The sequence below is a fragment of the Lynx canadensis genome, chromosome C1, assembly GCF_007474595.2.
Source record: "Lynx canadensis isolate LIC74 chromosome C1, mLynCan4.pri.v2, whole genome shotgun sequence".
NCBI classification, from domain to species: Eukaryota; Metazoa; Chordata; class Mammalia; order Carnivora; family Felidae; genus Lynx; species Lynx canadensis.
This window is the reverse complement of record NC_044310.1, coordinates 15,050,289-15,077,466: the sequence shown is the minus strand read 5'-3', so window position 1 is coordinate 15,077,466 and position 27,178 is coordinate 15,050,289. Positions and strand designations below refer to the sequence as shown.

Below are 27,178 nucleotides of genomic sequence, written 5' to 3'. Positions count from 1 at the left end.
CTTTTTTGAGATCCTGTTTTTCAAGGAAACGTGAGCACATAGTCTGATTTTTTTTTTTTTTTTTTTTAGTCCACAGAATTTTAAAAAGATTGTTGGTAGCATGTTCAGTTTCATCAATTTCTTGTCTTTCAAAATGTCTCTTCAGCAAAACTAAGTTACTGTTTAATTTTGGGTTAATCCCTTAACCCTATCAGTTGAATTTGTCCTTATATTAACTGGATGGAAAGACTAATCTGGTAAAGAATAATGGAAAGTTTTTTCAAATACCCATTAGCAGTAGTGATAGAAATCGTCAGGTACATTTTAGGGAAATTCATTTTGGATATGTCGTCTTATAACTGGATCCCAGGAATATAACTTTTCACATATGATTTGCCTGTTTGAACTAAACCATTCCAGATTTTGCTATAGGTTACAGCACAACAGGAGACAAGGTGAGGCAGAAACAAGGGCAGAGTCAGTCCGAAGGAGTGTTCTAACAGATTCATAGTCTATAATCTTCATATCCTGAGTGTTATATACTGAATCTTATAAATCAAGAGTAATCTAAAACATCTGTATGTTGCTTTTTTCTTGAACTCTTAATGTCTGCTTATTAAAATGGTTCTTATAAGTGTATAGGGTGTTAACATTAAAATATAGAAATTATTTTAAAGTGATTTTAAATACATTTATTTCAAAAGGCTTTTCTATCTAGTTATAATTCTTACCCTTTCGAAGCAGTTCACAGTACCCCTTTGTTACTTCCCCCTGTCCTGTCACTGCTCTTACATGATGCTCTACTGATGTCACAGTCCCATAGCAACCACTAAAATGTTTCATGGAAGTGATTTCAATGTGGTTATCAGGGGATAAGAATTAGCAGGAATTTGTAGAGGGGCAAATAGTTGCTGCACGTGTCTTGCAGTTTAACAAGAAAATGTTGCTCCTACAGAGAATAAAATACCTTCCAGAGACAGGGGAGTCCCATACATTCCTGGTATAGCTGTAAGAGCTTCCTAACCTGGTTACTCTTTAGATTCCGCTATTTTTTATTCATTTTCTTGTTATACTTTATGTTCCTTTGCTAGATTTCTAAGCATTACTGAATTAAATGGGAAGGCCACCACTACTGTGCCTGCAGATACTCATTCTCTTCTTTAGATCAGAGGTTGGCAAACATTTCCTGTAACCGTTCAGATAGTAAATAGTTTAGATTTTGTGGGCTATATGATCCCTGTCACAGTTCTCCATTCTGTTGTAGGCCACATGCAGCCACAGATAATGTGTAAGCAAATAATTGTGACTAAATTCCAGTAAAACTTTATTGGTCAACATTGAATTTAAATTTCATGTAATATTCATGAAAGTATATAGTATTCTTTGGAATTTTTTCAGCTACTACAAATGCAGAAACCATCCTTACCTCGCATACTATACAGAAACAGTTGATGGGCCAAATTTGGCCCATGAGCGATTATTTGCTAAAACCTGCTTCACGTTGTTATTCTTCATACATGAGAACTGTTTCAGCTCATTTTGAATCCATCACTTTTTTCTTTACTTTATGGTTTATTTTTGATTATTTGCACACAGATTTTTTTTTTTTTTTTTTTTTGCCTCCAGATATCCTAATTCCTTGTCTTTCCTAAATTTGAGCATTTATTAGAGTAGTTTAGTATATACTGGGGTTATCAAGCTCTCCTTTTCTTAATAGATTTTTCTCAGCCTTTCAAAGAATGTGTTTCAGGTTCCAGCATATTTTTGGTTATATATTGGGTTATATCACTGCAAATATTTTATCAAATTCTATAAATTGTAGTCTACAAGGATAACTAGAAGGATGATTCATCTTAAAATTGATGCTCAGGGCATCTTTAAAATACCTTTTTAAATTTTAGTGTATTTCCTCTGTTATCAGATACATAGTTGTCGGTCTGCTTTTCTAGCACTTTAAAAACTCATGAGTTAAATAGGCAGTTTTATCAACTAAATTCTTCTTTTAACAAGTTCCTATAAAAGTTTAACATTTTACAGTCCAGCCCATAAGGTGTTTTCTTTGCTTCAAGCTGGTTTTCTTAGTAAACAGTTTAGAAACTGTTAGACAGTTAACTAGTTTAATATAGCGTCATCCAGCTGAAAGAAAAATAATCATCATAAATACTTAATGCAGCTAATTTTGTGGATTTCCTTGAAAAATATCCTTCTAACAGTGTACCTCAGACACTTCAGTGGTTCTGTGTTCTCTAAAGTATGGTTTGTCATCCGTGGAAACAAATTTCTTTTTACTTCTTTTTCTAGTTAGAAATTAACTTTCCAAGTAATAGATTCTTTGCTTTATATCCAACAGATTTTCTCTTGTTGATTTTAGGTACAGAGTAGAGGACATAATATATTTTTTTCTCTAAAATAACATTTTTCTTCATTTTACATGATCTGAAATCATTTCAGCTTTTGTCTTCTTGAAATTTTTACATCTTTCTTTTGATTATTTCCATAATATGTTTTCCTTTTAGGGGAGTGGGGGAAAGCAAACGTGCACACAGGTGTATGTGTGTGTGTGCATGTTTGCATGAGTTTTTTGTTTTCATTATAGAAGCAAATCCGAAAAACCATCTGTTTCTATTTACAGCATTTGAAAATGTAGTCTTTTCCCATGATCTGATGTAGTTTAGAAGAAAATTTATTAGTATTATACCTGTTAAGATATTTCATTTATATAACAAAGTAGGATTTGTAACTCCTTAATTTTTTGAAAAAACAATTTTGTAAAGCAATTAGGGTAACCACTTGCTTATGTATATGACATTTTTAAAAAAAATTTTTAATGTTTATTTTTGAGAGAGAGCACGCACATGAGTTTGGGAGGGGCAAAGAGGGCAATACAGATAATTTCAAGCAGGCCCCACACTTTCAGAGCAGAGCCCGATGCGGGGCTTAAACCCACAAACTGTGAGATCATGACCTGAGCCTAAATCAAGAGTTGGACACTCAATTGACTGAACCTCCCAGGTGCCCCTACGTAAATGACATTCCTTCATACGGTTCTCTGTTGAGCTTCTATTTTTGGCTCTTCTGGCGTGAATCTGTCAGTTAGAATGCCTACTTCCTCTGAGTGTTTGTTCTGAAGAATTGTTTTTAGAGTACTTACCTTTCATGATAAAGAAGAACTTAAAGTTCATAGAGAACTTTGCCTCAGGGAGTTTTGACGGTTCATATATAGCCCTCAAGAAATTAATTTTTCTTTGATATTTGAAACTATGGTGGTCAAAAATAATCTGGTGAATAACCTCAATTCCATTTTGCTTTTTAAAAGTAAGATGCACTAGAACCCAGATTTCTCTGTAGAGGAATATGTGCCGAGCACTTTTCCATATGTAATTTGAATAAGGTCACAACCATAGAGAATTCTGAGAACAAGCAAACAAAAATAGATTTTAACTAACAGGTGGCTTCCTTGTAAAATGAGGGATAATCAGCTTTTTGGGGCCCAGATGCTCTAGTCATCGAAATCTCCATTTAGCAGCAAGAGGGCAGCACAAAAAATACCCTCTAGTGTTTCTTTTTATATTTGTTGAGCATTAATGGCAGAGGTAGGAGTGCTTGATTTAGATTTCTGACTAGGACTCTTTCGTGTCCATCAAGTACTAGGATTAACAGTTCTTTCCATTCTAACCTTTGGTACATTTAGATTTCATTAGTCATGTTAAAGCATTTCCGTAGCCATATGACTTGTCTTCGGTATCCCAAGAGATGAAATGAGAAAAGTGTTTTAAATAAACCTAGCATTCTAGTGCCATGTGCTGAACACAGACATCCTTTTTTTGAGTGACATGTTTTCCCCTGCCTTTTGAGGGGATACATGTAGGTCTTCATGCATATTTACATGATAAAAATGATGTAACCTCTGTGCTCACTTATGCTTTAGCCTAAAGCTGAAGAGGAGCTTTCAGGCGACAAAGTACTTGAATCTGAACAGGATAAAATGAGCCAAGGGTTTCATCCTGGAAGAGAACCCTCCGACCTAAAAAAAGTAAAAACTGTGGAAGAAAATGGAGAAGAAGCTGAGCCTGTACGTAATGGTGCTGAGAGTATTTCTGAGGGTGAAGGAGTAGATGCTAATTCAGGCTCCACTGATAGTTCTGGTGAAGGGGTGACATTCTCATTCAAACCAGGTAAGTCTATCCCATCCCCCCCCCCACCTTCCTATGTGTGTCTTATCTATTCACCTTACAGGAATGTTGGTTCCTGTGGAGAAATATTGGATGGAAGGAAGAGTCTCGTCACAGAGTAATATTTACAGAATAGATTAGCAGGCATAAGTTAGTGACTAGCAAATCCAGAGTTCTGTGTGGGCGGAAGTGATATCTGATGCTGGTATTCTGCTTTACTGGCATCGGAAGAGCTGCTGGCAGAGGATTTCAGTCAGTGCTAGTCTGGTGGGACTCAACAAGAGAAATTGAATTTTATTTAGTTTACTTGAAAAAGGACTATTTCGGTGCTATTTTGTGTTCATCATTTCACAAGCCTTAATCACTTAACCCTTACTACATGCAATGCACTGACATTTTGTACTGTATTCTCTTCTTTTAAAAATGTTGGGTTACAGGGTCCCTGGCCAGCTCAGTCAGGAGAGCATGCGACTGTTGATCATAGGAGTCTTGGTCATAATAAGTTCAAGCCCCACATTGCGCATGGAGCCTACTTAAGGGCAAGAAAAGAAAAAAAGAATTTAAAAATGTTGGTTATAATTCACTAAACTAATTTCACAACAGAAATTTGTTGACAGAAATCACTCTGTAGAACGGAACTGTGATAATCAGAAGCAGTTCCTATGTACCTGCGGTACTGTGCCCTGTGAAATCCATGCTATGTCTCAGAGGGTGTTTCATCTTTAGGTACTGTCCAAATACAAAACAAAACCTCTATCCCAGTATATGTGAACTGCGGTTGACTTTGAGATTAATAGAGAGATTTGCATGGATATGTGGGGAAGGGTGGTTCATTTGATAGAAAGTTTGGGATGAGTGCAGTTTTTCTTAGCCAGCCAAATCTGAGTGACTTCTGTGCGAGGTAGGGTTGGATTGTAAAATGTCAGACCTCAAAAATAATCCATAGACAGTGTTTGTCAAAGTGCTGTTTTTAACCCTTTTAATAGGTTGTGAAATTAGTGAGATACAACCAGCATTTGTTAAAATAGACAACAGAGGCGCACCTTGGTGGCTCACTCAGTTGAGTGTCCAACTTTGGCTCAGGTCATGATCTCATAGTTCATGGGTCTGGGACCCACATCGGGCTCTGCACTGACAGTGTGAAGCTTGCTTGGGCTTCTCTCTATCTCTCCTCTCTCTCTGCCCTTCCCCCCATTCGTGCTTTCTCTCTCAAAATAAATAAACTTACAAAAATTTTTAAAATAAAATGGAGAACAGTAAAAAAATGTCAGTGCATTACTGGAGTAAGGGTAGACCGTGTTTTAAGAAACTTTTGTATCTTTTATATATGTATTTGTTCTGGGTCATAAAGTCGTTATATTTCTTATTGTGAGTTGTAGTCAAAAATGTTTGAAAGTCACTGATTTTTTTTTTTTTTCAACGTTTATTTATTTTTGGGACAGAGAGAGACAGAGCATGAACGGGGGAGGGGCAGAGAGAGAGGGAGACACAGAATCGGAAACAGGCTCCAGGCTCTGAGCCATCAGCCCAGAGCCTGACACGGGGCTCGAACTCACGGACCGCGAGATCGTGACCTGGCTGAAGTCGGACGTTTAACCGACTGCGCCACCCAGGCGCCCCGAAAGTCACTGATTATTGATACCACCTTAATATACTGGTCTTTTCACTACCAGTAAACTGCTGCTAATGGGTTTTATGAAATTGTAAGGCCATGCTATAGTAAGTTTTTTTTTTTAACTTTAAGGATTCAACGTACTGAAATTACTTCTAAAAATCTAGGCTTGTATCATATCAGGAAGTACTTGTGGCTACCAACAGTCCTTCAGGAGATTGAGACGCTTATCACGTTTAGGACCATGTCAGCTATATCTCTGGGAGTCGGGGGGGAGTGTATTTTTAGTAACCTCTATGCCCAGTGTGGGACTCAAACTCCCTCCCCCAAGATCGGAAGTCGCATGCTCTACGAACTGAGCCAGCCAGGCACCCCCCGTCAGTTATATTCTTATCCTTCTATTTGGCAAGGAATAAGTGCACAACTATAGACCCCAACTGTATTGAAACACTAAACTGCCTTTTGCCTCTGTAACATACACTAGCAATAACTAGAAAAAGGGCAGTTTAAAATTTAGGTCTCAGGGGCCCCTGTGTGGCTTGGTCAGTTAAGCATCTGACTTTGTCTCAGGTTATGATCTTGCAGTTTGTGGGTTTGAGCCCCGCATCAGGCTCTGTGCTGACAGCTCAGAGCCTGGAGCCTGCTTTGGATTCTATGTCCCCCTCTCTCTCCTCCTCTCTCCCATTCATGCTCTGTCTCTCTCTCAAAAATAAATAAACATTGAAAAAATTTTTTAAATAAAAATAAAATTTAGATCCCAATAAACTGTCTGCCTTTTAATGAATACAATAAGGTAATGAGGATTTGGTTGAAAATATCTGCAGTGTTCTCACAGGCCATCGTGAGTCTATCACCTACACCTTAAAAACCACTAATATAAAGTAGTATTATCATGAAGTGATCTGGGGCATGGGTTTGATGAAAGTTTTGTTAATTAAGAGAAAAATGCTGTGACTTGCTTTTATGATCCAACAAAAATTTCAAGAAATTCTCCAACTTTATGTAATGAAATTAGGATTATGAGAAATGATAGCTGTAACAATAGTCATAGTAACAAAGTAACGCTATGGCAAAAAACTAATTTAAAATTAATATTGAACGTATTAACTCTGAGGAGTGCCTGACTGGCTCGGTCAAGAGAGCATGCGACTCTTGATCTCGGTGTCATGAGTTCAATCCCCACGTTGAATGTAGAGATTACTTCAATAAATGCAACTTATAAAAAATCAAGAGTGTGTCAGGATTTTTGAAGAATATGTGCCTTCCCAGTTTTGTCTCAGCAAGCAAGTACATTATTTTCTTCACAGTAAACTGTAGTCAGTAGTGCTAAGGGGTTATTATCCAAAATACATAAAGAACTCATACAACTCCACAAAACAAACCCCAAATAATCCAAGTTCAAAAATGGGCAGAGGACTTGAATAGACACATGAGAAGATGCTCAACATCACTAATTACCAGGGAACTACAAATCAAAACCACGATGAGATACCACCTCACACCAGTCAGAATGACTAGTATCAAAAACAAGAAATAAATAACAGTGTTGGTGAGGTTATGAAGAGGGAACCCCCATGCACTACTGGTGGGAATAAAACCATTGCCATTGTAGCTACTATAGAAAACAGTATGGGCGTTTCTCAAAAAATTAAAAGTAGAAATACCATATGAGTTAGTAATTCTACTTTTGGGTATTTACCCAAGGAGAACAGAAATAGAAATTCAAAAAGATATATGCACCCTCATGTTTATTGCAGCATTGTTTACAATAGCCAAGATATGTAAACAACCTGTGTGTCCACTGATAAAGGAATGGATAACAAAGATGTGTGTATACACATGAGTATGTGCATGCATGCGTGTATACACACACTGTGAAGTATTACTCAACTGTAAAAAAAAGAATGAAATCTTGCCATTTGCAACAACATGGATGGACCTGGAGGGTATTTTGCATAGTGAAATAAGTCAGACAGAAAAAGACAAATACCATACGATTTCACTTCATATGTGGAATCTAAAAAACAAACAGAAAAACAGAAATAGACTGATAAATACAGAGAACAACCTGTGATTGCCAGAGGGGAGGTTGATGAGGGGTTGGCAAGAATGGTGAACAGATTAAGAAGGTCAGACTCCCAGTTACAAAATGGATAAGTCACAGGGATGAAAAGTACAGCACAGGGAATATAGTCAATAAGATTACTTTAACTTCATATGGTGACAAGAAGCTTAACTGCACTTAACTGTGGTGAGCCTTTATTAATGTATAGAATTGTCGAGCCACTGTCTTGTGTACCTGAGATGAATACAATATTGTAAGTCAACTATACTTCCAAAATAGAATAAACCATTGTCGGGGGGAAAAATGTATTTAACTGCTTAGCCGTTTCAGAATCTTAAATAAGTTATTTGTGTTTGTTTTGTGTCCTTTTGCCTTTCCCCCCCAAAATATTTCCAGGTGAACAACCAAAGAATCCTTTTATATGAAACCAAAGAGTATTATTAGATTCCTTATTTCTGAGATACTGAAGGGCTTGGTAGTTTATATTAAGTGGTTTCTGTAATAATGTCAGTTTACTATCCAAAGGTATCTAGAAGGGATAAAGGAACAAATGGCAGTTTGAAATTTTTACATGACATTTTCTGAGTGTAGCTCAGTGTTTGCTTTGTGTTTCTGTCTGTGACAAAGTAAAGTCAGTACTGTAATCTAATTTGTACTCTTACTGGTTACATATATAATGACCCTATAGACACTTGTCTGCCTACATCCCTTTTTCTAGATTCCTGGAAGCCTGCTGATACTGAGGGCAAGAAGCAGTATGACAGGGAGTTTTTGCTGGACTTTCAGTTCATGCCAGCCTGTATACAGAAACCAGAGGGCCTGCCTCCCATCAGTGACGTGGTTCTGGACAAAGTAAGCAACATACTCAGAGAAAGCTATGTCTTTCTGGTGGGAACTGGTTTTATCAGTACAAATATATGAAGTATGAGCAATTTTTAGGAATTATTAGACTAAATGTATTTGAATTCTAATATATGTTCATGTATTATAGTTTTCCTACATAGTGCTGTTGGATTTGAGGTTTACTATAGATTGCTGTAACCTTGGGGTTTGGCCCATATTTGAGTGGTGAAGTTTTAAAATTGATTAATTGTCTGCTTATTCCAGTTGTTGCCTAGTGATATGGTGAAAAACGTTTGTCTGTTGGGCTACTATGGCTAAAGTGATATGGAGCTCTTTCTTCACTATTCTAAAATTTCAGTATAGAATTAGAATGGCATTGAGGACAGGTCAGATTGTATCTCAGAATTTCCCTAATACATACTTACAGTGATTCATCTTCACTTTTAGCAAATAAATAGGCACCCTTTCTTTTAACATCTGATCCTAATGGTGCATACAGAAAATTAGTACAGTGTTTATTTTGTCTTTATTAAATTAAAAAGAGTAGAGTCAGATGCGTATCTGCCCAAGTAACTATACACACACACACGTGCGTATATATATATTTATATATATATATATATATATATATATATATATATATATATATATATATAAATGATGAACCAGTGCTGGTGACCAAGCTTAAAATACTTTTGTTTTGGGGCGCCTGGGTGGCTCAGTTGGTTGAGCGTCCGACTTCGGCTCAGGTCATGATCTCACAGTCTGTGGGTTCGAGCCCCGCATCAGCCTCTGTGCTGACTGCTTGCTCAGAGCCTGGAGCCTGCTTCAGATTCTGTGTGTCCTCTCTCTGCCCCTCCCCCACTCACACTTTGTCTCACTCTGTGTCTCAAAAATAAATAAATGTAAAAAAAAATTTTTTTTAATAAATATAAAAAAAAATACTTTTGTTTTAAAAAGAAACTATTAATCTTTAGTGACGTGTAGATGGTAACTATCTTACAGAAGGAGATCTACCTCTTTTTGAGATTCCCAGCAGCTGCTTATCCAGACCATATTTGTATTAGTTTCCTCTTTTAAAGCAATAGGTTTTCTTATTTCTCTTGGTATCTAAATCTCTCTTAGGTACTTATTTGGTAGTGCTCATTTGAGACTACTTTACAAGGGGAGGTTTTATATACACTTAAATTAGATTGTCCTCTAGGAAATAACTCTTCTTGTCTTCCTAATGATTTTCTGACTGCATCCATTTATTAGTTGACTTCTCCCTGAGCTACTTAGCTTTTTTAGTCTGTAGTCACATTATATGTCTGTACCTCCAATTAATAAGGCAAACCAAGTGAGATTTTAAATGGTGATCACACATGAAAAATATCTCCTTTAGAGACTTACTGTCACTCAAAATACATACTTTACTAACTGTAAGGCAACAGCAACAAAATCAAAATGAGCTATGGCAGGATTCCTCTAGATAAGTTGCTATGATGTCCTGGTGAATATCCTGGAAAAAAATCCCCAAATTTGCTCCTAGTTCATTGGTTCTCATAGCTCTTCTTGTGCCATTCTGCTGGTCCTGAGTGTCTGGTAAGCCAGTCTACTGATTGTGTTTAGCCTCCCCTCGGGAATTTTTAGGCGTAATCAGTCCCAGGGCACCAGAAAGCGATTGCTGACCTAAGGGCTCTAAGGCTAGTCTGGAGGAGGGACCATGGTTCACATAGGACTTCGCTCGTTCAGAAAGCCAGTGCTTATCATTTTAGCTGATCCATCTTTTCTGTCTAGGTTTTTGCCTTTTTGGCACTGAACGCTTTGGAACTTGTGTTAAGCTTTCCTTTGCTTCTTCATGCAGATCAACCAACCCAAATTGCCAATGCGAACTCTGGATCCTCGGATTTTGCCTCGAGGACCAGATTTTACTCCAGCCTTTGCAGATTTTGGAAGGCAAACCCCTGGTGGAAGAGGTGTACCTGTAAGTGCAAGTTTCCTACAACCCAATTAGTTACAAACTGTCATAGACTTCATGACATCTTGTCTCACAGCAAGAGAACGGCTTTTTTTCATTGATTCTTCTAACCAAGAAGAAGTGGAAGAGGTGAAGACTCTCCTTTTTTCCATACTAACATTAAAGCAAATAAAGAATACATTTGAGTCATTTTTACTTGAGAGAAATTGGTCTGCATTAATTTGGTCTCGATTTTTTTTTCGTATGTTTTTCCATTGAAATGAACTGCAGATGGATTAAAAATAGAGCCAAACTTAAATAGGATTTCTGGTTTGTTTTGAGGTGCCCTGATACAGTTGAGATCTCTGATGACATTCAGCTAATGGTCATCTCTTTGTCTTTGTTTCTACAGATTTGCAAAGTGCAGAGCAGGCATGGATCGCCAATTCTGGAACAGAGCAAAGCCCCAGCTTGCGCTCCACTGGCAATGTCGCACCCACCCCTGAAGAGCCTGCCTCTTGGGGTGCGCTGAATCTTTTTTTTTTTTCTTTTTTTTTTTTAACAAGAGTCTCTGGTGTTACGATATTTTCTGTTTTGTTCTTCTCACTTACTGTAGGTTGTGAAGTCAAAATATGAACAAATGACACGTACAAAAGAGTGCAGTATTCATAAACTGCAGGTTGCCTTTACACCCCCAGTAGCAGGCTCTTCAGCGGTAGAAGTGACATCACCAGTGGAGTTATGCTGGGGCACTGCCCTGTGCAGGATGCGGCAGGCTGTGCCTACTCCATGCTTTGTAGACTTGCAGAAAGCATGGGGGAAAGTTGCCGATGATGTGAATACCTTTTTTTCCCCCACGTTGGAATGGTATTGAGAGCGCTTAATTGAAACTTGGGGAGGAGCTGGGGGTTTGATATACATTCGCAGATCACCTTGTTAAGACAACTTTATTTTATGTTTGTAAAAATATTTTTATTTAAGGTGACACTTTTTATTTCCCCATCACCTTTTTATTTCTGGAATGGCAACTTTTGAAACCTGCTTCGAAATAAGACTGTATCATCAGAAACTAATGCCACTTGGTAGAGATTTGAATTATTTGTTGTTTGCCTGCAGCCAGACACTAATTGAAAATACCTCAGTGCCTACAATGTGTTGGAGGCTTTGCAAAACCTACAGAAAATATCCATAATTTGAAGCATATTATTTAGTGAGCATCAACATCTTAAAGGTATCTCTGTGTGTGATATTCTGTTCTCACACAGGATTGAAACTGAATCTTTATTTTCTGTAAATACTAAATTAAAATTTTTTTCTAAAGAGTGAAAGTCTTTCACCAGAAAGTCGTAGAAAGCAGCTTTCTAGAAACCATTTGATGCTTTATTTTTCAGCATTTCCCTTTTTGGTGATTTAAAGTTGTGTTTCTGTTAGCGTTTATTTGTGTTTTAGTTTCGGTTTTGATTTATATCTTTGTTTTGCCACACATTGGAAATAACGTTGATGCTGTTTTGATTTCTCTCTGGTTAACAGCATCTGTCCTTATCATATCGCTCTGTGTTGTTCGTATGTCCTTCACAGAAGGTATGATTTGTTGCGTCTCCTCTTGCAGCGTGTGCTGTCTGTCCCTTTTTATCACCAGCTCGCTCTAGAATTAGGTATAGCTAAAAGGAAATACTGTGAATTTAGAATAAGCTCCATTTCTTTTAAAACACTGAAATTAGAAAATGAATTTTGAAACTATCACAATGTGTGTTTGCCCACTAATCTACATGCTTACTTGTATCATATAAATGAGTTATTTGGTGCATTCAAAGTAATGTGATTGGAAATGAGCCATTATCAAGAATTTTTAATGTCTCCAAAAAAGTCAGTTTTAGTTATTTCACTTTCTTTAAATAGCTCTGTCATGTGCCACAAGCTAATTTTTAAGCAAAATTGAGACTCATCAGAGTAATACTGATATGTTAAGCCTTAATGCAAGTAATTACTTTTCCAGCATCTCCCATAGCTAACAAACATTCTTTGCTTAATTTGTGCTGCTTCCCTTGGTATGTTGTTGTAGATTCAGATGGGAGTTTCATAGGATGTAGATGTCTGACACATAAAGGAACATTTAATGATGCTGTTTGGGAAAAAGCAGCAGCCCTGCTCTTCATAGTTTTTGGTTCGGAACTTCCTCTAATCATTTTTCCCAGCTTCCCAATTGACTTATAAATGATTACCACCCAAAGATCTTGCGATCGACTAGGTATGGTTCATGGTGTGGCTTAAGTAACTATGACTCCTAGTATGAACTTTCCTGCAAAAGAGGTGTTATAAAATATGTTGAATGCATAGCAATTGTTTTAACATGTCATATGCAGTTACATAAAATCTTCCAACATAAAGGTCTTTTTATGGATAGTAACGTACATATCCATTAGAAGCACTCAGGCAGTATCCTCTCTGTAGTTTTTTAAAAGTCAGATTACTTAGGGGCACGTGGATGGCTCAGACGAAGTTGAGCATCTGACTTACACTCAGGTCTTGATCTCACAATTTGAGAGTACGAGCCCTACATCAGGCTCGTTGCTGTCAGCCTGTCAGTGCAGAGCCTGCTTCATATCCTCTGTCCCCCTTCCCCACCCCCCCTCTTCTGCCCATTCCCTTTCTCTCAAAAAATAAATAAAACATTAAAATAAATAAATAAAAGTCAAATTACTTAGGAATTGTGATGCTAATTTTAATAGTAATCTGGGTAGACATCACAGAAAGTGCCCCAAAGGAAATGTATTGAGAGAGAGGCAGTGGGCGTAGACTAGTAATTTCACATTTATTTAGCTGAGCTATTATAAAAATCCTAGGGGTAAAGAGGTTTTCTGAGTTTATATCATCCTTCCGTCCTTAAAGGAACACTTGCTTATCTTTCTTCAAAACTTGGTAGGATGAATATTGGTCCTGTTTTCCTTGATTAATCCAGGTAAGCAGAGGAGTTTGAGATTAACAGTCTCCGAAGGAGATAAGAGCAATGTGTACTAAATTGTAAAGCAGAGATGGGTATGACTTCTTATTTAATACATTTAAGAGAAATATATGATAGTCAGTAAAAAAGTTTAAACTTAAATTCGTCAGAAAAAAAAATCTGCAGCTTACTAGTTTATCAACGCCAAATTTTGATGCTTCATTTGAGTTGTGCTATTTTTGGACCCTGAGCCCTGAACACATTGTACCTTAAAATTCCTCTTTCAACCTGGAAGTTCCTCTTCCAATCAGGATTGTTTCTTTTAACAGGCTTCGTTTTTTGTTAAATATTTCCTCCTTAGCTCATAATACAGGATCCTGGGTTTTGTTTGTGCTTAGTAAATAAATCATTCATTATATATGGCACATTTTCTGAAGGATGCGATACATTTCACAATTGTATTGTTTTCCACATACATGCAAAGGACATGAAGTATTTAAGGGTAATTATACCATTACAGATCCCACTTTTTAAAAAGTTCTTTTTCTTTTTTTTTTTTTTTGATGATCACTTACCTGTTTGTTTGTTTTTTAATGTTTATTAATTTTTGAGAGAGAAGAGTAGGGGAGGGGCAGAGAGAGAAAGGGGCAGAGGAGCTGAAGTGGACTCTGTGCTGACACCACAGAGCCCGATGTGGGGCTTGAACCCATGAGCTGTGAGATAATGACCTGAGTAGAAGTTGGACACCCAACCGACTGATTGAGCCACCCAGGTGCCCCACCTTACCTAGTTTTTAAGGTCCTTTTATATCCCGTATGTCTCTGATCCTCATAATAACTTTGTAGGTAGGACCAGCATTTAATATATGAGAAAACCTAAGTTCAACAATGTTAAGTGACTGGCTCACAGTAACTTTGGTTGTAATTAGCAGAATTGAACTCAGAAGTCCACAGTTCTTTTGTCTTCTAATCTGCCTCTCTTTTCTGCTATACCATAGTCCTTCCAGGTAGTGTAAACATGAGTACATTAGAGAATAATTTATCAAGTGTGTTAAGCATTTATAAGTATAATAAATCCGTTGGGGACTCAATATACTTGGATAAATATTTGTGAACAGTATGTGTCTTAGTTATAGCCAGTGAGCCAAATAATAATTTTTAAGGTTGCCTTGGGAGCTTGCACATAGGTGATAAACCAACTCTTTATCTGGGACTAACAGCTCATGTTACCTTTTCAAAACGTTTTTTCCTTTCAAACGTTGTTATCTATTTAGTAATGTTTCTCACATCTTTATATTTTCTGCAGCTCGCTTGAAATCTATACATACTTAGACCTGGTAAAGGCACCTGGCATAAGTCATATTTACTTTGTAGATTCAGATTTCATGGCATATTCATTGATGTTTCCAGTACTTTCTGGAAATGGAAATTTCCTACTTCATTCAAACATAATTAAAATTATATCCCAAATTATGCTTACTATGGCTCTTACCTGATTTTGACATAATTACCTTTCATTACACCCATTAGTCTTTGTTCTTAACAAATTCTTACATGCACATGCATGGATTAATTTGAATGTCTTGTGATAGAATTGTTTATATGAATTTATTCAAGTATTGAAAAAGATTTAACTCCTGTAAGTGAACACTAGACTATAACCTGAATTATAAAAATCAGATAATCGGTGTACTGCATTCTCTTATCAGAATTGTTTTGTCTGGGCTACTATATCAATGTTTCAGTTACAAATAAGTATTTTTATAGTAGTACTGTCCAATTTAGCCGCCATTCCCTGTTAGTACTTTTCCAGCTTGGTCCTCTTCAGTTCTTTTTTACTTATACTGTGTGTGGTACCTCTGCATTTATCTGACCTCAGGTTTTTTAATGTTTGCTAGGTATTCTGAGATTGTGTCTTTTATGCTGAGTGCTTAGCTAGATGTATTTGACAAAATCGGTTTGTATTGCCCAGAAATTCTGTCTTTTGATCCTGATACATCCTTGATACTACTATTCCTAATTAGGGCGAATGGTGAAGTATAATTATTGTTGAAAGGCTTTCAGGCTTATGAGCTTAGGCCTAACTAAGACCATGTATCTCTTAGAACCTGTTTTTTGTTTTTGTTTTCAGTATATATAAAGCATGAAATTTAAGTTTCTGCTTCCTTCTCTGAAGCTTTATATACATTCAAAAGGGCAGTATTGAGGCACTAAAAGAGATATGATTCTGATCTCTAGGTCTTGTGTGAAGTTTTTTTTTTTCTTCCCTCTTGAAGTCTAATTACAGTATTTAGTCAGCATTTAGAAAATGGTATATCAAAGAAAGTAAAGGCTGTCAGTATGCAACAGATCTGGGAGTAGCAGAACTTAGTATCAACCCAAGTGTTTAATCTTAAAAACTTATTTCCTTGCATTTAAGATCACAAGTATTATGGATATTTTAATACACCGCGTGTAACTTTTCCTCCATTATCTCTTGCAGTAACCGTTCGTAATTTGACGACCATTACAACATACCAGCAAATGGTTTTTAACAGAATGAGTACAGTGGGTGGGACTCTAGCAGGAACTTAGAGAGATCCATTAAAATCTGTAGTAAGGCTGGGTGTCTACACTACAGAGAATTTTTGTGATAAAAGTGCATTTTTGTTTCATGCTGCAAGTTTAGAAACCTAGTTTTTTTTTAAAGACATTTTTTTTTCAACGTTTATTTATTTTTGGGACAGAGAGAGACAGAGCATGAACGGGGGAGGGGCAGAGAGAGAGGGAGACACAGAATCGGAAACAGGCTCCAGGCTCTGAGCCATCAGCCCAGAGCCTGACACGGGGCTCGAACTCCCGGACCGCGAGATCGTGACCTGGCTGAAGTCGGAGGCTTAACCGACTGCGCCACCCAGGCGCCCCTAGAAACCTAGTTTTTGAAGTAGATTTGTAACTGTGATGATTACTGCCTATGAATTTTTATGATTATTCAAGTCAGCAGTCCAAAGTCCCACAACAAGTAAAAAATAAAGCTTCAGTTTAAGGGTAGTCTTTTTTTGTTAGAAACAATAGCAGTATCAGACATAATTTTTCATCACTTTATTTTCAGAATTAAAAACGGTAGTAGTGGAGAACATTACATTGATGGTATTCTAAGGTTGTCCTCTCACATCCCCCCCCCCCCCCCCCCGCAAAAGATCACATCTAAAGTGAGTGCTTAATACCCATCTTTACATCTAGGAAGTGCTTGGTGTGATCATCAGGCTTGACTTGAACAGCACAGAAGAGGCAGTATATTTTAAGTACTCTCTGTAGATACAATAAAGAATATTCTTGTCCTAGTTGTTGAACGTTGGACCGCGGAGATCTCAACCTGGCCAGAGAAGAGAGCCCAGGAAGATCATTACAGTCTCTGTGAAAGAAGATGTGCACCTGAAAAAGGCAGAGAATGCCTGGAAGCCCAGCCAAAAACGAGACAGCCAAGCTGAGGATCCTGAAAACATTAAAACCCAGGTGAGATTAGAAGTACATTCTAACATTATTTTGGAATTATAATGCTGTTGTTTTAATTTGCTTTAACTTGTCATTTTGTCCTATTAGTATATGTAGAGATTTTTAAGACTTTAATTTTTTTGCTTTTAAAAGCATTATCGTAAAAGGTCTAGCATAATGGGTGCCAGATGTCTCTTGTGTTTGTTTTTCAAGACACTCTTTGTCTAGAGGGTTATGTGTCCTAGACTTCAGTCATTCAGGCTTAGATCAATGTTTGCTTTTCTTAAAAATGTGTTTTTAAGTTCTCAGTGAGTACCCTATGCTAGTCTAGTTAGCATATTGCTTTATGTCTCCTTGTCAGGCTTTCGTTTCTAATAAGTTAGAATTGAGAAACCAATCATGTTTTAGTCTTTTGGAATAAAATTGAATTCTTTGCATCTTTCTATGCATACCTTCCTGCAGAACTCCTTACGGTAAATTGAATGAATTCCTTTAATCCAAACAAAATTATTTTTTTTTGTCAAATTATGTCATCTTGATTCATCATTTGCTATACATACAATGCCATTTCCTATCTTTAAGTTAGCTCTGTTATCTTTTTTGGATGTTTTTGCTTCTAGGCACCAAGACTAGAGTCTCCTCTTGAATTTTGCACCTGTCAGAGCCAGGCATCACAGGTCATATGCTGACTTTTCAGTGTCTCATTCCTTAAATATCTTTCCTCTCAACATGAATAGTTTAATATAGCAATCAAAGCTTTAGCTCTGGAGACAGATGCAAGTTCTATTAGGCAGGTTTTTAATCTCAACTGTAAAATGAAGATACTAATATTACCTACCTCATTGGACTATTGTAACAATTAAATAAAGTATTATAAAGCAGTTGGCATGCTCCCTAGAGCCCACTTGGGTACTCAGTAGGATGTTCCTGGGTCAGAGTGTGCCTTATAAATCTTGATTTTGATTCAACACCAGCGCAGAACCACACACATAGTATTTACTCAGTATACCTGTTAAATGAATAAACTAACCGATGGCAGTTGGTTCATATGAAGTCAAGACCAAGATGAACTTATTCATCACAAAGCCATGCTCTCGAACCTTAATTGGCTACTTGCCTTTGTTCATCTTTTTACAGATTGCCCCAGATATTTGTCCGTAAGCACGCCCTTCTCCAAATTCACTAAAATCAAGTACCTAATCTTTCCTGAATTTCTTTTCAGTGTATCTCAGCTTTGAAAAAAAAAACCTTCTGCATCTCTCCTTCCAATCCCTGTGAGAAGTGCTTAATGATAACATGCCTAAATAGCTTGCAAAGAATTAGAATTCCTGCTGAATCTTTATCGTTGATGATGAAGATGAGGTCTTGTTTTAGTAGTTAAGGCACTAATACAAGTACCTTACTTCATTCGATTCTTGTAGCAGCTACCAAGGAGGCAATAGACTGTCCTTCTTTTATGTATGAGAACACTGAAGTTTTGAGAAGTTAAATTACCCAGAGTTCTCCCTATTGTTGGTTATTTCAGAAACATAATAATAATATTGCATTGATGTATCATTCATTAATTGGCTAAGTTTTCCTTAGTGACTAAAGCAAATCTAGTGAAGAATTAATAGACTTCTTTTTTAGGACGGGTACAGTTCTCTTGTTCTTGAGAATTTTTCTTCTAAGTCCCGGAGCATCTGTGTTCCATTCCCTCTCCTTTTTCTCTGCTGCATAGGTGCACATCACGTTCACCTGTGCTCCTGCTAATTCTGTGCCTTTCCTTTTTTATCGAAACAGTGGTTTTGTTGTCACCTCCACTTCCAGAAAACTCTTTCACTTGGACTTCATTCCTGCCACTGTATTCTAATAACGCGAGGAATAATACCAATGGCCTTATTTTTCCTAGATCGTAATATTTCATCTTTTCCATGAGGGGGTTCTCATGACACGTCTAGACTCCTACCACACGTACTGGTTCCTCAGGTGGTTCCTGAGGTTACTGCCCCTGTCTCTCTTCTCTTGCTACAACATTCCTGCCACTTCTGCCTGACTCCTCTACCTGAGGAACTGATTTTGAGCTCTCCACCCTAGCTTTTAAACTGTCTTTAATGACCTCATTTTCAAATAAATAAATAAATGCCTCCTTTTGTCTTACAACTTGCACACTAGTCCTCTGGTCTTTCCTTGTTTTTCTCTAGTCCCCAAAGAGAAAACCCTCACACATAACTCCTTCCTTTTCCCTTTCTAAAATGACTTCTTCCCTTTCTTTTCATTTGGGTAGTTGTTTTTGTTTTTGTTTTTTTTTTAATTTCAGTTTCTATTTAAGTACAGTTGACACACAGTCGCTCAGCTAGCTATTTTTGTTCCTCATAACCTGGCTCGATTCTCGTTTGCTCCCTAACCATTGCCTCTGACCCCTCGTGTGTGTAGACTACTCCCTCCTGTGGCTCCTACTCCACCTCCTGTTTGCTCCGTCACTTGACTTGCAGTTACCTTGTCTCTGCAGCTAAAGTTCAGTAGTCTGGAAGGCAGTTAACTGTACCTGATTTATACACTGTATATATACGGTTTATACACTGTAATGACTTAACATTTGTATGTACTGCAAAATTGTATGATGACAGATGTTAACTGGACTAACTGTGGTGATCAGAGTTACAAATTCTTTTTTCTTGTAATGAAAACCTTTAAGAGCTACCTCTTACCAGCTTTCAAATATGTAGTATGGTATTAACTTCAGTCACCATGCTGTGCATTACATTAATAACTAACCTTCTTTAATCCTATTTTTTAGCTTAAATTATCATCTGAAATATGTGAAGATATTTGAAGGTTTTTTTTTTTTAATTTTAATTAACTTACTTAAACTCAAGTTAGTTAACATACAGTGTAGTATTGATTTCAGGGGTAGAACCCAGTGATTCATCACTTACATATAAAACCCGTGCTGTTTCCAACAAGTGCCTTCCTTAATGCCCATCACCCAGGTAGCCCATTCCCCCACCTACCTCTCCACCAAAACCCTCAGTTTGTTCTCTGTATTTAAGAGTCTCTTGTGGTTTGTCTCCCTCTCTGTTTTTGTCTTATTTTTCCTTCCCTTCCCCTGTATTCATATGTTTTGTTTCTTAAATTTCACATATGAGTGAAATCTTACAATGTCTTTCTCTGACTGACTGATGTCGCTTAGCATAATATACTCTAGTTCCGTCCACATTGTTGCAAATGGCAGGCATTCATTCTTTTTGATCAAGTAATATTCCAGGGTGTGTGCGCATATATAAATATATATATATATATATATATGCACACACACACACACACACACACACACACACCCCACATCTTTATCCTTTCATCAGTTGATGGACATTTGGGCTCTTTCCATACTTTGGCTATTGTCAATACCTCTGCCATAAACGTTGGGGTGCATGTGCCCCTTTGAAATAGCACTCCGGTACCACCTAGTAGTGCAATTGCTGGGTCAGATCCTGGCTATGGGATCCATAAGTTGTGTGGTAGATATTGGTTTAACCTTATTAGAAAATGCCAAACTGTTTTCTAAGATGGTTATTGTAACAGTTTGCATTTCCACTGGCAAGGCATGAGAGTTTTAGTTTTTCATCAGCACTTGTTATTTTCTGCTTTATAAATTCTAGCCATTCTGATGGATGTGTGGTAGCATCTCCTTGTTTCAGTTTGCATTTCCAAATGAATAAAATATTGAATAAGCACATCTTTTTAGTGCTTATTTGCCATTCTTATATCTTCTTTGGTAAAATTTCTGTTCATATCTTTTGCCCTGTTTCAGTGGGTGGTGGTGTTTCTTATCATTGACTTTTGAGTGTTCTTCATATATTCTGGATACAAATCTTTTATAAAATATGTGGTTTGCAAGAATTTTCTCCCAGTCTGTTTTGTTGGTGCATTCTCTTGATAGTGTCTTGTAGAACCGAAGTTTTTAACTTTGATCATGTTGGAATGTATCAACTTTTGTATTCAGAGGTTGTACTTCTGCTGTCGTATCCTAAAAAATCTTTACATAACCCAAGAATACAAAATTTTTCTCCTTTGTTATTTTTTAGAAGTTTACGGTTTTATGTTTTACATTTTGGTCTGTGATCCAGTTTTAGTTAATTTTTGTGTTTCATGCAAGGTATGGATCTAGGTTCTTTTTTTTTTTTTTTTTTTCTTCTTTTCCTTATGGATATCTGGTTGTTCCAGCACCATTGTTGAAAGGATTATCCTTTGGCCATTCAATTTTCTTTGCGCCTTTGTTGAAAATCAGTTATATGTGAATCCAGTTCTGGACTTAGATTCTATTCTACCAATCTGTGTGTCTGTCCTCTGACCGATACCACGCTCTGTGTAGTAAATTTTGAAATCAGGTTGTAGGAGTCCCCCAACTTTGTTATTGTTCAAAGTCATTTAGGCTGTTCTTTTTTTTTTTTTCTTTGACTTTTCAGAGTCAAATCAGCTTCTTGATTTCTACCAAAAACTACCCCAAAACTCTAGTAGGGTTTTTATTGTGATTATGTTAAATCTGTATATCAGTTTAGAGAAAATGGACAACTTAACCATAATAGATCTTCTAATACATGAACATGACCCAGATCTCATTTTATTTAGGTCCTCCTTGATTTCTTTCATCAGTGATTCATGGTATTCATTATACAGCTTCTATGGATATTTTGTTAGATTCTTAACCACGTATTTCATGGTTTTTGGTGTTATGGTAAATAGTAGTCTTAAAATATGTAATTTCTAGTTGTTTGTTGCTAATATATACAAGTAAAATTGATATTTGTATGTTAACATGTATTCTGCAGTGTTGCTACACTTATTTATTAGTTCTAGTATCAATTTTTTTAGATTCCTTATGATTTTCTACAAAGATAATCATCTCCTTTATGAAGAGAGTCTTATTTCTTCATTTACGATCTATATGGGTTGTAGTTCTTTTTCTTTGCTTTAGGGTACTGACGAGGACCTCCAGTATGACTTTGAATAGGATGGTGAAAATGGACATTCTTGCCTGATTCCCATTCTTACAAGGAAAGCAGTCATTATTTCACCACGAAGTAGAGTTATAGGTGCTTTTTTCTAGTGGTGGAAGTTCTCTTATATTTCTACTTAGATGAGAGTTTAAAAAACTCCTGCCTAGTATTCTATGCCATAATTTAGATAGATTTCTATTTTAGCACATTAATGTGCTATAAAGAGTTACTGGAGGAAGTCATTATGGCTAAAGTCTTACGTACTTATCCTTAAGTATGAATAAATTTCTTAAAGTATAATTGTTGATTCAAAAAAATACATCACAGTTTTAGAGCTCTTAATACACATTGCCAAATTGCCCTGAGTGTACTCCCACCAGTGAATATGACTAATCCCTAGAATTCTCATCTGTTGTAAAAAGAAGTGGTATAATTGTTTGCTCTTTGTTAAAATGGATGGATTTAGAGGCGCCTGGGTGGCTTAGTTGGTTAAATGTCCAGCTTTGGCTCAGGTCATGATCTAATGGTTCATGAGTTCAAGTCCTGCATTGGGGTCTGTGCTGGCAGCTCTGGGCCTGGAGCCTGCTTCAGACTCTGTGTCCCCCTCTCTCTCTGCCCCTCCCCCACTCATTCTCTATCTCTGTCTCTCCCTCTCAAAAATAAATAAACGTTAAAATTAATAATTAAAATAAAATAGATGGGATTTAATTATTTCTTTGATTAGTTCACAGTCCTTGTTAATAATTTGGGGAGTTGAACTTATAAACAAAATACTAATCCTTATAGAAAGAATCATCCTGTCATAGTTACGATAACACTCTTTTCTTTTTTGTGGCCCTTCTAGGAACTTTTTAGAAAAGTTCGAAGTATCTTAAATAAATTGACACCACAGATGTTCAACCAACTGATGAAGCAAGTGTCAGGACTTACCGTTGACACAGAGGAGCGTCTGAAGGGAGTCATTGACCTGGTCTTTGAGAAGGCTATCGATGAGCCCAGTTTCTCTGTGGCTTACGCAAACATGTGTCGATGTCTAGTAACGGTAAGAAGAGAGGAAGGAGTAAAACCAGAAATCTCCAAGAGGTATATTCTCCCCTCACTACACATTCTTCCCAGAAGTGTTATTGGGGCAACGTAAAGGGGAGAATATATTTTTAGCACTTTTTAATATAATATTCTCAATGTATGAAAGGCATCTTGCTTTATTGAAATATATCGTCACCTCTGGAGGGGATATGGAGACTAGACTGAAATAGGCTTGATATGGTCCCATCCATTGTGAGCAATATTGAATAAGGTTTAAATTAGTAATGTGAAATTATTGTCATGAGCAACCTACTTTTCCAGGTGTGTTTGCTTATAGAAAGAAAGTGAACGCTTGTATTCACAGTTAATTCCAAACTAAAAAATATAGTTGCTCTAATTTGAGCCTTGGTGAAAATGATAGGATAGTTGAGGTCATAAAAGGTTCAAAACTGATCATTTCATCTCTTAGCAACTATTAGATTTCTTTCTCTTTACATTGTCCACAGCCATTTAATATCTACAGCCTGTCAAATCTAGGGCAAGACAGAATGGGAGACCAAAGAGCTTCTGGTTAGTGCTCATTGCCCTCTGTTCTGCAGTCAGAAAATTACCATGTACCATCTGTGTTTTCTCTGCCTGTTACTGTTACCAAGGTACTATTTGTGTCACAGACGTGTGTCCTTTCACCATTTGAGTTTTTTCTTAATTATCACAACTCATTGTCATTGTGCCTTGCTATGAAAATGCACAATTCTATCATTCTACCAGAGGTAGGTAAGTTTGTTATGACTTGGAAAGGTTATCTCTTCTGTCTTTAAGGAATTTAAAATTCATATTGAAAAAAAAAAAACCCAGCATTAGCAGGAAAAAAAAAATCACAGCATATTCTGTGATGTTGCAATATGTCGATGCCTGAATGGATGGTCTAGACTGAAAAATTAAGTAGGACAAAAATGAAATGACTATGTTGGTGGTAGACTGACAGACTTATAAAACAGGTAGAGTTCAAGTTGGGCCTGAGGCGGGGGAGGGGGCAAGGATAGAGCCAGAAGAGCTCACATCTGAGGCAGCACGTGGCATAGCTGTCACAGACACGGGCTTTGAGTCTCATGGTTCTGACTTTAAATTTTAAATTTAACTTCCTACTCTGCAAGTTGCAAACTTTGTAATAAACTGTAGTGAACTGTTACAAACTTTGTAACTTTATAAAATTACATAACCTTAGCCTCAGTTTTTAATCCATAAAATAAGATTAAGTCATACAATCTGAGGCTATTATAATGATAATATTTAATAATAAAGTGTGAATTTAATAATAAAAAAACATAATGAGATGGTGTATGTAAAGTTCCTAGCCCAGTATTTGACCTGTAGTAATTCTTTTTTTCAACGTTTTTTTTTTTTTTATTTATTTTTGGGACAGAGAGAGACAGAGCATGAACGGGGGAGGGGCAGAGAGAGAGGGAGACACAGAATCGGAAACAGGCTCCAGGCTCTGAGCCATCAGCCCAGAGCCCGACGCGGGGCTCGAACTCACGGACCGCGAGATCGTGACCTGGCTGAAGTCGGACGCGTAACCGACTGCGCCACCCAGGCGCCCCAGACCTGTAGTAATTCTTAAATAATTCAAAAATATATTGGTGGTTGTAAAGGTCCTGAAATGCTATCTGTAGAATGAGGATGATTTATAATAACAGAAACCATCTGTTCAGCAGCTACTGGGTTACATTATGGGTAGATGCTTTATATATATTATTTTTAATGGTTCTTATAACCCTGAAAAAGGTCAATATTAGTAGCCCCACTTACTGAATCAGAAACTGGGGCTTAAAAAAGGATAAATAACATGCTTAAGGTCACACAACTAGTAAGTGGCAGCACTAGAATCCTAGTCTAGGATTATTCAATCACTTGCCATATTGCCTTTGAACGTGTGCCGTACCGTAGTTATCTGAAGGCAAACTAATTCTCCATCTCGCGCCTCTCATTTTCCATGTGGCTGCCTTGACATCTCATGGTCCCTCATTAGAAGTACGACTAGATCCCAGATCTCCTGGCTCATATTTTAGTGCTCTTTACTAATTTCAGATTTACTCCTATAGGCAGTGAAGGATCGTTAATGATTTTTTAATAGAAGAGTATCCTTGATGAAAACAGCCTTTGAAAAAGCCTGGCAATAATAGAAGTTAGATTAAAATAGGAAGAAATTATAGATAAGCCAACTACTTCTGTGAATTTTGTTATGATTCACTGTTTTAAAAATAATATTGGTTAAACTTTACTGGATTATCTTAAATTAAAAAATAACTTCTTAGAATAAGTTCAGCAGTATAGAAGTATTCACAGAAAAAGGTACTACTTTTTCTTGCAGCCCCACCAGTTACACTTCCCTTCCCAGGGCAGTCAGTGGGAATGGCATGGACGTGTACCTCCACAATCTTATTTATGTTCATAAAACTATATAAAAACATAGACCTATGTATAAAGAAGATACTTTTGGGTTTGTATTAAATTATATATGTATTTTTTGCAGTTTCCTTTTTTTCCACTTAATATGTTTGTGCATATCCCTAGGTCACTAAGATAGATTTTACTCATACTTTGTTAGTAGTTGCATAATATTTCAAAATATATGTATACCATAAGTTTTCCAGCCTTTTTCTCTCTCTCCCTCCTCTTTTACCCCCTGTTGTTTCTAGTTTTTTGGTTTTGGGGGTTTTCTTGCACCCACAAGCAGTGCTGCAATAAACACCAAAGTATATTTATCATTACATGCTGAAGCTTTTACTTTTTTAGCATAAATTCCCCCAGAGTTATATCATTAACCAAAGGATATATTTTTTAAAACTTTTTTTAAGTTAAGTTAACTTTTTATTTAAGTTTTATTTGTGAGAGAGTAAAACCAGCAGGGAGGGGGCAGAGAGAGAGGGGGACAGAGGATCCAAAGTGGCCTCTGCACTGACAGCAGAGCGCCGGATGTGGGGCTTGAACTCGCAAACCATGAGACCATGACCTGAGCTGAACTCAAGAGTTGAATGTTTAAGTGACTGAACCATCCAAGCACCCCTAAACATTTTTTATTGAAATGTAACAGACAGGGGCTCCTGGGCGACTCAGTCAGTTAAGCGTGCGACTTCGGCTTAGGTCATGATCTCACAATCTGTGAGTTCGAGCCCTGAGTCAGGCTCTGTGCTGACAGCTCAGAGCCTGGAGTCTGCTTTGGTTTCTGTGTCTCTCTTTTTCTCTGTCCCTCCCCTACTCGTGCGCTCGCTCGCTCTCTCTCTCTCTCTCTCTCTCTCTCTCAAAAAAAAATTCGGGGGGAACTGGCGCCTGGGTGGCTCAATCAGTTGGACGTCCAATTTCCGCTCAGGTCATGATCTCAGTTTGTGAGTTCGAGCCACATGTTGGGCTCTGTGCTGACAGCTCAGAGCCTAGAGCCTGTTTCTGTTGTGTCTCCTCTCTCTTCCCCTCCTCTGCTCACCTTCTCTCCCTCCCTCCCTCTCTCTCTCTCTCTTTCTCTCCCTTCCCCCCTAAAATAAATAAATTTTAAAAAATTAAAAAATAACAAAAAAACTTGGAAAAAAGAAATATAGCATACATGGTATTTGGGGAAAGAAAAATTCCTTATTTGTTACTTTTGTAAAATTTAATGATATGATTTCTTCATGGCTGATTTTAAGCCAGGGACAGTTTGACAGTTAACTCACAAAATTTCTACGAAATAGCTGACTCTTACAAACCACCACAAGCTAGCTTTAGCACACCATTACAACACGCCTGTAGAAAGAGCATACAAATTATTAGTGTGTAGCTCAGTGTTATTTCAACAAAGTGAGCATACGTACCTACCACCCTGGTCAATAAATAAAACTGTATCCTTCCCTCTTTCTTAAAGGTAAACCACTGTCCTGACTTCAATATCATAGCTGATAACACTTTTGAGATACTGAGGGCCTGAAATAAAAGGGGGCAATGAGAATGGACTCATTGGTTCCTACTATATAGAAAATTTAAATATTAGATGAATAATGAAAGTCTAAATAATAAATTAGACTAATATTTTAGGAGGAAATTGAGGAGACTATCTTCATCAAGTTTTGAGTGGGGAAAAATTCCTTTAGCAAGATTAGGATTCAACGTGAGTGATAG

The 27,178-nt window shown here is 37.1% G+C and overlaps 1 protein-coding gene across 15 annotated transcripts in view; it reads left to right on the top strand.

The window, feature by feature from the left end:
* The window catches only part of EIF4G3 (eukaryotic translation initiation factor 4 gamma 3), a 317,793-nt gene that overhangs the window by 230,652 nt on the left and 59,963 nt on the right, over window positions 1–27,178 (top strand). For 12 of the 15 annotated variants that reach the window (XM_030323566.1, XM_030323569.1, XM_030323568.1 and 9 more), the window contains 6 exons: window positions 3,908–4,154; window positions 8,547–8,680; window positions 10,518–10,637; window positions 11,023–11,133; window positions 16,875–17,045; window positions 22,848–23,045. In XM_030323566.1, coding sequence (XP_030179426.1) covers window positions 3,908–4,154; window positions 8,547–8,680; window positions 10,518–10,637; window positions 11,023–11,133; window positions 16,875–17,045; window positions 22,848–23,045 — 981 coding nt within the window. Of the gene's footprint in view, window positions 1–3,907; window positions 4,155–8,546; window positions 8,681–10,517; window positions 10,638–11,022; window positions 11,134–16,874; window positions 17,046–22,847; window positions 23,087–27,178 lie in introns of all 15 variants that reach the window. The other 3 variants (XM_030323563.1, XM_030323562.1, XM_030323571.1) reach the window with 2 other exon arrangements.